Below are 12,421 nucleotides of genomic sequence, written 5' to 3' on the forward strand. Positions count from 1 at the left end.
TATTTTTAAATTTGTATTTATTATTATTATTATTTGAGACAGACTGTCACTCTGTCACTCAGGCTGGAGTGCCATGGTGCAATCTCAGCTTAGTGCGACCTTCGCCTCCTGGGTTCAAGTGATTCTCATGCCTCAGACACCCAAGTAGCTGGTATTACAGGCGTGTTCCACTAAGTTCAACTTGTTTTTTGATATTTTTAATAGAGACAGGGTTTCACCATGTTGGCCAGGCTGGTCTTCCTGTCCTCAAATGACCCATCTACCTTGGCCGCCAAAAGTGCTGGGATTACAGGCATGAGCCATTGCACCGGGCTTTAAGCAATATTTTTATTAAGTAAAGTGTAGAAGAAAAAGTGGAAATAATGTGACAATAAGAACACAAAATACCATTATGGAAAATGATAACTTTAGGGCAGAAAACAAGAGAAGGCAAACCAAGATTCCTGTAGCATGAACCTCCAATGCACAATCCAAGGAGGAATGTCAAGGCTGAAAACTCTGGAACATCCAGGTAGTGACCAAAACTACCAAATTCTGAAAACACAGAGTAAGCAAGTATCAGCCTGTGAGTGTCCCCACACAAATGCCAGGAAATTCTGGAATATCCAGGGACTGAACAATGCAGAAAATCCTGGAGCTTCAGTGGGTGGCCAACAGTGAGCCCCAAAGACCTGGTTGGGGCCATAGAACAATGTGACTCTGGCTTCTTAGAGTCAACAGAACAGGAAAATTCTTACATCCAAGTGTCCTGCCTTAAACAATTGCACAAACCTAATTAGCAGGGAGCCAAAGACAAAAGTAAAAACCAAATGTATATATCAGGGCAGAAAATGTATATATCAGGGCAGAAAATAGAGGAGAAATGACTAAGAGAAGGAGCAACCAGAATGTAGTCAGGTGTGCTATGCGGGACTTCAAATGTACTATCTAGCCAAAGGCCTAATTCCCTGGATCATCCAACATAGGGCAGGTGGGTAGATGAGACCCTTACTGGTGTGCAGGAACCAAAATGGTGCCAAGCAGTCTCTAACGTGGGGCCTGCATGAAGATCTCTCCAGGGTCCCCAGCTTGGGTGGGTTGGGCTCCCGTAGGGGAACTGGAGCACGGAGCGGCTGGCCTGCATGAAACAGTGGCTCTGTGGCCACTTACCCATCCCCAGCGCTCCACTGCCTGTCAGGAAAGATGATGGCTCTTAAAACAGCCTTTGGCCAGTGTTAACACCTCTGCAATGTTAGCAGCTTTGTAGCTTTGATGGCTGTAGCGCTGATCACCGTCTCGCCCTCTCTCACTGGTCTCTGTCTTGCCACATCTCCAATAGCTGTCTTGCCCATTGCTGATCGCTGTGTCCATCTTCTCATAAACTGCCATCTCATGCTGTGTCTTGCTGTCCTGCTTCTCCGCTGTTTCCGCCATCTCACTGCCACATCAAATGCTGCCTCTCACCATCTCTAGTGGTGAGTGGCTGACTCAATACTGATGCAAGGCCAGTTCTTGACTTGGTTCAGGAAGGAATGTAAGAGTAAGCTGGTGATAGAAGAAAACAACTTTATTAGGCGGCAGTGGTCTTACACTCTGTGACTACTCCTGCAGAGCAGGGGTATTTCATAGGCAGAGGGCCGAGAGGAGCAGCTAGGGGCAGTTTTACAGTCACATTTATACCCACCTTTAATCATGTGATAATTAAGGGGTGGATTGTTCAGAAATAGCTAGAAAGTGGGTGGTGTGCCCCAACTTCCAGGTGTTGCCATGGCAGGGGCAGGAATTTCCAGGTGTTGCCATGGCAAAGGGCTGTGACTTCTGGATGTTGCTATGGCAATGGTAAACTGTCATAGCATTGGTGAGCGTGTCTTATGGACAGGTCCTTTCAGAACCCTGTTCCTGTTTAGGCCAGGCTCACATCTGGTCCAGAGTGAAGTCCTGTCTACCTCCTGCCTGAAGAGTAACAAGAAATCTGTAATAAAAAGTTACTCAAAGAAAACCTCCAATTTTATATTTGGTAGTGGCATGCTACTTATCAAAATTACACAAAGATTCAAGTGAATAAGAAAATACTCTCAGAATTATTATAGGAGTTCATAATGTCCTGTAGTCCAAAAATTAATATGGATATAACAAAACAAAGAAATTAAAGGCTGGTATCTGTTTTTAATATTAAAAAATCTCAAGAAAAAAAGAAAAAGGGAATCCATCTGTATATCTACACATTTAGTGACCTCACGTTGTAAAAAGTATTACAGTTTTTATAAGAACACTGGATAGGTAATTTTAATTTCTGAAAAATTTATATGAACCGTAAGATATGTTGGATCTCTTACCGTAACTTAAAAAATATTTCCTCGTATTTAAATTCTTTACCACTTTTAGTGACTTTTTATTGCTTAGAATTTTAGTTGATATAAATAAGAAATGTGTGTTAAAAATCTACCATTTTGATTTAACCTATGAAATATACTTAAATTCTTGGAAAAATCCAAAAATACCTAGCAAAGGGAGCTATTGCCAGAAGATACGCAGTTCTTTAGTGTCAGGCTGCGATTATCTCCCAGAAATAACTTTTGGCTCATGTAGCTTCCAGTACACTGCAAGAATAGAAGATGTGAAGACAATGTTACTTAATTGGATTTGCAATTACTCACTATTCACTGTTAACCAATTTTATTTAAAAAAAAAAAAACGATTCCAATCAAATACACTGATGTTAAGCGTACTGTTGAACAAGGTTTTATAAATAAATACATTCTTGTAAGCAAAATCAATACAAACAACCTTTCTATAACTCCGAAAAGTTTTGTCCTGCTCTTCAGGAAGCAACTTGTTTTCCACCTCACAGAACAGAAAATCCTTGGTCGGTTTATTGTTAGTATAGATTCCACTTTCTTTTTAAGAATTTCACATAAATGGAATATAGCACGTGTTCTTCTGTGGCTGGTGACTTTCGTGCAGCATAATTGTCTCCTAGTCTCACTCATGTCGCCCTGTGTCCTCATGATGTGTTCCTCTTACCTTTTGTGTACTATTTAACTGTGTAGTAATTTCACAGTATATCCCATCACCTGCTGATGGCCATGTGGGCTGTTTCCACTTTGGGCTATTATGGATAAATCTACCACAAATGTTATTTTACAAGGCTTTGCATGAATATTTCTTTATTTCTTTTGGGTAAATACCTAGAAGTGCAGTTGCTGGATCTTACAGTGAGTGTTTAATACTCTGCCAAACTGTTTTCCAAAGTAGTTGTACCAATTTAACATCTCTTCCCAGAATTCGTGAGAGTTCTCAATGTTTCAGCTAGTTGTTTTTAAGAATTTTTCTTAATCATCACTCAACAGTGACCAGAATGGCTAATGATCATTTAGTCATGTTTTCCTTACAATTTTCTTGACTTTTGTGGGTGCTTGACTTGTATCAGTATATTGAAAACAGGATCAATATTGTCTTAACTACCTTATAAATATTTTCCCTAAGTCATAATATTTAGGATGATAACAGGAGATCTAAAGGGACTGTTGGTAGTAGTAACAAGTGTTATTCAATATTTATTATCATACTCCTAAAGGCAATACATTTTGAGTGAAATAGCATTCAACTAGACTCGGGATAAAAAAGATCTAATCTCACCTTTAGCATTACATATTAGAAAACATTGGAGAAAACAATCCAGGAAGAGAATCAGAGGGTGTTTTGCTAGTGGAGAAGTGCTGCAACAACTAAACCCTATTAATGCCAGATCTTTGCAGTGATTTCCACTCATAAAGTTGGGTTGACTCCTTGCCTTGTTCTCCTATGTGTCATGTGACTTCATGCTGAGGGGATGTGACATCACAGAGGGAGAAGTGAACTTGTGTACAGAAACATGGCTTAGGAGATTGACTTTGGAGGTGGCTGCAATGAAATATACACTTTGAAGAAGTCCCCTATGAAATGTCTTATAAATTGTTTCTTATGGCCAGGTGTTTGGACTCATACCTGTAATCTCAGCACTTTGAGAGACCGAGGAGGAAGGATCACGTAAGGCCAAGAATTTGATGCCAGCCTGGTCAACACAGGGAGACCTCATGTCTACAAAACACACACACACACACACACACACACACAAAATTTGTGAACAATGACATCACAAAGTGATTATTTATGAACATTTGCTAAGAAAATTACAAAATAAAGAAATGTCTTCTGAGCTAACAATACTATAATAAAGATGTTAATTATTTAACTACAGAAAATGCAGAGAACATAAAACTGCCTATTTTAACCATATTTAAAAGTGCAGTGCATGACATTAAGCATACTCACATGTTCGCTATTATTACTGATACTGTCTCCAGAATTCTTTTTGTATGATAAAAATTAATATCTATACCCCTTAAACAATACTTCCCCCCATTTTATCACTCCCTACCCCAAGCAACCTCCACTGCAGTTCTGTCTCTATGTTAATGACATCTTTGAAGCAGGTTCACCATGCACTGGTTACCAACGTACTTGAGTCTGGGAAACAGAACACCCCATACAGCAAGTTACATGAAGTAGGCTTATCATTTACAGAGAAGCAGCAAGGAAACACAAAAGTCTTGGACTCATGGGTCATTCCCGCAAGGCGCAGGAAAGCCATGTGGAGCTGATGGAGTCGACTGTGTGTCCCTCCCTTGCACCACAGCTCAGGAACCTGGGAGAGCAGCCACTCTGGGTTTCATATCCTGGGGTAACAAGACACGCAGGACTTATGTACTAAAGGACATTCCATTCTGCAGGAAACTGCTATAGAGCACAGGTAGGCTGCTCTGACCAGTTCTTCTCTATCTCAGGATGTTACAATTCCAGCACATTCTACAATTATTCTTGAGAACTCATAAAATAAGAAAGAAAGTGGAGAGAACTAAGTCAGTCCAGGGTCACTGAAGAACTGTCTTGCAGTTACCCCACCACCTAGACATCCTCCTTAGTAAAGCTAGCATATTTCATATGCCCACAAACTTCCCCTGAACTGGTGCAGAAGTTTATCTTTTCAGATTATTGAAGCACCTTGCCTTACACAATCTCAATGCAGATTATTAAGCCATAGTGATAGTACATTTCACTGGTCCAAGGAAAGCTACTACCACTGGCAGGAGGATAACACCCCCCAAAACAGTGACCTAGTCCACGATCCCATGATCAAGAAAATAAGATGCTAAAGAGGTGAAAGGGGAATCTTTCAGATACCCCATTGTCTGCAGCCATTGAACCTGCATCAGGATCACCTCCACTTATATTTCTAGGATACCTGAGGTGTTTATCCAGGTACAGCAGGCAGTGTTGGCTGTTGGTAATTGCATGGAAAGTCTCCATTGGGTTTCCTGAGAGTGTGCCCATTGTCAAGTTGATTGGGCAGTGAGGCTGTTTCTTGGTCGGAGTGAAGTCTGATGTGGTATCGAAAAACACGACATAAATTCCTCTCAAAGCTGGCCATGATAGCCCCAGCATCTAATTGAGTGACATACATTTAGCTGTCCAGGAAGCAAGCTATTGCCATAGTCCTTTTCCTACACAGGTGATCCTGTAATAGTTCAGTCACTCGGTTGCTATTTTCCTGACCAGATGACTGGGTTGTTGGCAATGGCCCATGATTTAGTGGAAGTGGAATAAAATACAGTGTAAGGGGCAGCCTGCATGGCTACTGTCATTGCATGTAGTTTGGCCCACTGGGTAGAATGTCCATGTTCAGTGTCAGTCAAAAGATGCCATCCCCTGGCTGGATGGTGGCCACACCCAGGGGACCCACTGGCATGTGTTTTGTATAATCATCAGCACCCCACACCATACTGACATAGGCATGTCTCTGAATCTTGGACTCTATGTGGCCAAAGGAAAAGCAAAATCGTCCCCTACGGGTCATTTGCTCCCTTCTAACAAGCTCGCCATTTGTTCATGGGGCACTTGGGGCCTGTAGGATCCTGGTTAGCACTGATTCTGACTGTATCACTTCTATTTAGTAATTTGGATCTATTGGGCCTATCCAGTTTTATTGATTGTGTTTGTAGGCACCAAAGTGAGAATGGCTAGTTAAGGTAGCAGCATCATGCCTGGTCCTCCAGCTCTGAGATACTCCGGCCCTATCATTTTCCTACAGCAGGCGAGGAATTGTCATTCAAAAGAGGCACAACTGGTGGCTGCTTCAGAAAACTTTTGCATCCAAAATCTGAGTCTGGTGCATCCAGTGATAATTTTACATCGCCACAGACTCCAGTCAGCATGCATAGAAATAGTGGACACCTGGATTTCCCTTGAGCAAGCAGGCTATACAGGTCTTAAAGAAATGCCTTGGACATGTGTTGTTGAACAGATTCCAAGGCTACCATCGCAAAGGGCTGCATTCAAAGTTGGGAAGTTTGTTCATCATTTTGACTAAGGTGACCAAAAAAAAAAAAAAAAGACTCAGGGGGACAATGCAGGCCGGTGAGAACCCAGTGGCTTTCCCGAGCTTGCTTGTCTTGCATTTTTGGTGACATGGATTGTTGTTCACATTGGCTTTCTCTGGCAGGTACACCTGGAAAGCATTATATTTAGCAAGAAAAAAGGAGACTGTGAATGATGTCACTGTGGAATGTGTGTATTCCTTGTTGCAAATGTCAAATCCATGAAGCATAAAATGATTTACTAGAGGATATTAAATTCATTACAAATTGTTGAAAAGCCTTAAAGACCTTAAAGAACAGACTCCAGTCAAAGCCTCTAAAACAATTCCAAGAATCCTACTGCTGGCACAGGCTGGGGAGGAGCTCCTACTGCTTGAGACTCCACAATCAAGCTGTCTCCGGCAGCAGAAAAGAGAGCGGCTCTTCTCACTACTGCCCCCAGAAGGACAGCAGCTCTGCTATCAACTATCAACTGCTAAAAATCTGAACCCTTTCTCTGACTACCCATCAGATGTGTTACTATAGAGTGGTTTTGGATTGAGATGAGGGAGGGGAAATGCCTGATCTCACTCAAATGTGCTCATTTTCCTGGTCTGGGTCACAGCCAACCAGCACAGTCCTGTGGGCACAATACCTTCACTTGCCAGGTTCCTATAAAATGAGAGTATCTTTCTTGACTGTGGAAAACATGGGGGTGAGGAGGGTCAAGGAATAGCAAAAGGAGTACCTGGAGATTCCTGAGCCGTCTACTCTGGTTTCCGCAAATGTTTTCAATCCATTTAATTCGTGATAATAAACACCTTTCTGCCTAACCAGCCATTATCACTTTTCTCAGATCCAAATGATTCAGTGATAAAACTAAAGAGAAAAAATACACTTTTCAACATTTAAGCTGACCAGGAGGCTGTCTCTTGTGTTTACTTCTCCATATCCCACTACGTGTTTCATCTTCCCTTTGTCTCACTGGACATCCAAGTGCAGATAATGCTTCACGTGACTGATCCCTAGAACTTCATCCTGATGACTGTTGAAATCTTCTCTGAGTTTTACCAGTGGAAACGGCAATAGATAGAAACATTCCAGAAGGTCCCCTAGGGTCCATATTTTCTGTACTTCCTCTCTAAAATACGTAAAATCAATTCTGTTTGCTCTTGCTTTATATGGGCTAGATCTACGGCCCCAACACACACCCTAATGCCCTGTGTTGACAACTTTTCCAGTATTGTATTAAGTATAAATGGTCACATGCTTATCATATCGTTTCTTCCAATTTAATGAAACAATTGTTATGTCAACTCTTTGGATTCAGAACCATCCATCAGAAAACCACAACCCTGAGAAAATTTCAAGCTATTCAGTTGACATAACAATGATGAGCCTACAGCTCATTTTCAAGATATAAATATTCTGTTTATGGGAGTAAAAGCACCAATCACAGTTAGTGTTTCAGAGCCTCCACCACATCTGACAGCACAGCAATTCACTAGCACAAGGGTTTGTTTGCCAGCTTTGCTTGACGGATAATGGTTTTTTCTCTGTCTATTGGGAAAGGTGCACCTGTGCACATGACAAGAGTATGAGCTGCACTTTGCTTCACCTTTTTTGAGTTAAATAAGTTGCTTGATCCAGAGCCATATTATGGAAGAACTTCCTGACTCTGATGAAAACACTTTGAAAATCCTTAAATAATATTTTATGTGGAAACGTAACCAAAAAGGAAGGCAAATTCATATATAGTAAAATAACCACTGCCCTCCTCATGTTATATGAGGTCCACTGAAATCACCCGATACCAGCTATTAGTCTGAGCCCTGATGTGTGGTACAATGTTAAGGGTTCTGAAGGGGTCAGTTTTCTCGGCAAATTAGGTGTTCAGAAGAGCCAGTAGCCCTGTACATCTCAGTTAGTTGAAACTCATATTGTTGAGTCCCCATGGGGACCTCCATAACATTGGTTCATGAGACTCTCTGGGAAAGCTGGGAAAGGTGACTGACTGAAGTCCATGTGTTGAATCATCCTCATTGTTAAAAGCCCCTGCTCTTTACTGGCATTTCAATTAATACTCACTTGTAAAGCTTTTTTTTTTTTTTTCTCTATTATGGCTCATTTTTGAAACTTCTAGTCATAGCTCTTGCAGAATGACTTTGTCTGAAATCATCCTGTTGTCTTTCTTTTACGGCCTGATGACCTGTCAAAACCAGCAGCCAATATTATTAAATAGCTGTTCTCTTTGTAATGTGATCATCAGATGTAACCCTTGCAGTTTACTCATTGTTACGATTTTTACATTTCCAGGGCTTCCTTGACAATGGCACGGATGTGACTCCATCCAGCATCCATTGTTGTGAGAACTCTATTTGGAATATCATCATGTGGGCATAAATATAATGGAGATTTTCACAGGATGCAATGGTTAATATTTAACATTAGTCAAAATTTTCTCTAGTCCTACCCTTGGAGCTCTACTGGATTGGAAAAATATTTTAGGTAAGGACAACCATTTGGTAAAGTTTCAAAAATAAAGGTTACAAAGAAATTTTATGTAGCAAGAGTATGAATTATATGTAGTCCAGAATACCATTTTTTTGTGGAATGTAACAACAATTATTTAAATGTATGTAATTCAGATAATACTTTACAAATATGTATATATTGCATATATAATAGAATGTATGTTCCTAAATATGAATACTGTATATATTTGTAGCCAACATTTTATCAAGTAAATATACATTCACTTCTATGTATCTTAAATATATACACACATTTTTCCATAAATAAGATTAATTTTAATTTTTTATTGAAATACTAATTAGTTTTAATTTTTTTCTCTTAATAACTTCATAATTTGATTATTAAATATTCACATTTATACTACCAATTTAAGAAAAAATACATATGTTTATAAAAGTAGAGGTGTAAATACTGTATCTGGAAGCATTTATGCATTAATTATTGGTAACTGGTTAAATACACAACACAGTGGCTTATAACAGGAAACATTTGTTTTCATGTTCATGGATGCTCATGTCCACAATCATCTGGCTGATAAGGAAAGTGCTCTGCTGAGTGGTTCCTCTGCAGGGCACTGAGCTTGTATTCAGGCTGTAGATATCAATTGTTTAAGGACAACGCTGAACAGCATTGACTAAACATGACACAAGATTTTTGTGACAGGTCACAGGAGTGATCAACCTCCCAAACCAAATCCCATAGTTGAATTTAAGTCCAATAATTTCTAACATAGCTTCACTCATTTCAAATATATTCCTTTATTTCAATAAGTACAAATTTTCAAGAAAATGTTACTTACTTAATTATAGAGGTGTTTGATCATTCCATGGACAAATAATTATGTTTTCAAGCTTTACAATCCTGAAAATATTTGCAAATGTAAGTTTGCATTGATAAGAAAACAAAGCTGGATGTGTTTTCAACATGTGGCTTCAAATACAATTTTTTTAAATGGCCTTTTTTGGGGAAAATCATTTTAACTTATGTAAATATCTCTCCTTACCTCTCGTGTCCTATAGAGTTGCCCAATAAGAGGTCCTCCCATGAGATTTGGAAGTCAGAAAAGGAAGACTCAATATTATCCATTGGTACCTAAGACAGGCACAGAGACAAAAGTGAGGACTGGAGAAACACCTGAAAAGATACTTTAGGAAGCTGAGAACTTCAGCAACCCCAGACTTAAGCTTCTAGACAGGACTGAGGACCATACCATTAAATAGCCCATACTTCAGGGGCAGATGCGTTCTGTTTTCTGAGGGAGCATAAGAGAATCCTGTTTCTAATATCAATTTTCCTGAATACTATATCCCTGGCTTTGAAAGGCTGTGGTGTGAACATTAATCATAGGAATTGGGTCATTCTGTCATACCTAACAAAGACAAGAAATCAGAGGAGAAAGACACTCAGGGTGAAAAATATTGTTTCTAGGATGCAACTGAAATAGGCCCTATTATCCCACAGAACTAATGTTTATGGTTTTTTGAATACACATGGAAATTGACTTCCCCAGTCTCAAAACTCAAGATAGTTACATCTGTCTTACCTGAGCTCTTTTTTCAGTAAACCAAGCATCAGGCCTCCCAGATACTATCACAGAGCTAAAATTAACGTATGACTGAATCGGGACAGTGAGACGTCAGACCCTTCACCCATTGTGATTGCCTAACTGACCTCCTGCTTCCTGTTGACCAAATTCTCTTTCTTACCCCTCCATAATTCCTGTTTTCCCACATTTCTCCCCTGCTATGTAAACTCCTAATTTTAGTTGGTCAGGGAGACACATTTGTGAATGGTGTCCCATCTCCTCGGCTGGAGCACCTGATTAGAGCCTGTTCCTTGGCAATACTTGTTGTCTTAGTGATTGGCTTTCTGTGTGGTGAGCAGCAGGATCTACACCAAATCCCTGGTATTTCAGTAACAAAATTCTCTGCAAGCTTCACTGCTTTGGCTTCTTGTAACCTGAAATCAAATTGATCCACAACTTCTGAGATAACTTGATATAATTCTAGGATTCACTTTGTCCACTACTGCTTACCAGCCTAAGTTCGCCAGTTCCCAACCCTTCCTAGTGCCAATGAACTTTCTCAAAGAGCCATAGGTAACATATTCCCTTTTTCATAAAATGCTACCTTTCTCTTTGTTCTTCCAACATATTGAAGACCACTGAATTTTCCTGTATGTCCCATTTGGGAACTATTTCTATGCAAATAAAACATTAAATTTAGAGATTCATCTCTACATTTTATTTAGACTTCAGTAGTTTACCATAATTATCCGTATTAAGACAATTCCAGCTGAGAACATCTATAGTGGCTTCTTCTGTGTTATATAAAGTCCAACTGAAGCCATAAACTAGACTCCTCAGGTGTCATGATCTCTGTCTTTAGTAAATCAAGGGAGGGATTGCTATGTCTGTGTAGTTGGGGCTGAGAAAGAGAAAAGAATTCGGGTGCAGAGGTGACTTCATGTTCCCCTCTACCAACACCATCAGAGAGTGGCTGCATCTGAGGAACACTCTCAGCCCATGGAGGCATCAGGAGGAGCAGCTGGGGCAGCCCAGCCTCACACATCTGCTTCCCTGAGGGTTTTTGTTCGTGTGTGTAACACTGTGGGAGGGTCACTCTTATACTGTAGACAGTAATAAGTTGCAAAATCTTCAGGCTGCAGGCTGCTGATGGTGAGAGTGAATTCTGTCCCAGATCCACTGCCACTGAACCTTGATGGGACCCCACTTTCCAATCTGGATGCAGCATAGATCAGAAGCTTAGGAGCTTTTCCTGGTTTCTGCTGATACCAATTTAAATAATTGCTAATGCCCTGACTTGCCCTGCAAGTGATGGTGACTCTCTCTCCTACAGATGCAGACAGGGAAGATGGAGACTGGGTCATCTGGATGTCACATCTGGCACCTGAGATTGGAAACATAAAAACAAATGTCCACACAATTAATCATGTTGTTAGACAATTTCCCTGAATAGTGAAGCAGTACTCAGAACCCTGGGCTGTGTAAACTGCTAGTGTTCTCCTTCCTTACCTGGGAGCCAGAGCAGAAGGAGCCCCAGGAGCTGAGCGGGGACCCTCATGTCCATGCTGTGTCCTGAGTGGTTCTGACTCCTACATGAAGTGTGACCAGCCTATTAATAAGTCTTCAGGGCAGGAGGATGTGCTCTGGGAACATGCAAATGAGCGGGAGATGGGGCAGGCTGGGCACAGCTGCAGGGCTGTCTTATGTCAGTAACTCAGCACCGGCTCAATGTCCCCAGATGTCCCAGGTAAGATCAGGGTAGCAGAAATTTGTCTGCAGAGAATGTGTTTCTACTGGGGACTATTTTGTTATGAGAGACATTGTTTAGATTTTTTTTTTGACAATTTGAAATATTCCTCAGGAGTCGATGGAGTAACGTATTTCATTGGTGTATGGGGAGTATTTAGGAGGATATTACTTTTTGTGGGAAACACATAGTAAAATTTTAGATGATACAATTCTAAGGCATTTAAAAGACTCCTCTCTG

The 12,421-nt window shown here is 40.5% G+C and overlaps 1 gene segment (V, D, J or C); it reads right to left on the reverse strand.

Moving 5' to 3' along the window:
- Window positions 1–11,471: 11,471 nt before the first annotated feature.
- LOC112604950 lies at window positions 11,472–12,019 on the reverse strand. The segment is given in 2 exon segments: window positions 11,472–11,818; window positions 11,944–12,019. Coding segments are annotated over 2 exon segments (402 nt in total).
- Between the last annotated feature and the right edge of the window lie 402 nt (window positions 12,020–12,421).

Source organism: Theropithecus gelada, chromosome 13 (genome assembly GCF_003255815.1).
Source record: "Theropithecus gelada isolate Dixy chromosome 13, Tgel_1.0, whole genome shotgun sequence".
Lineage (NCBI taxonomy): Eukaryota > Metazoa > Chordata > Mammalia > Primates > Cercopithecidae > Theropithecus > Theropithecus gelada.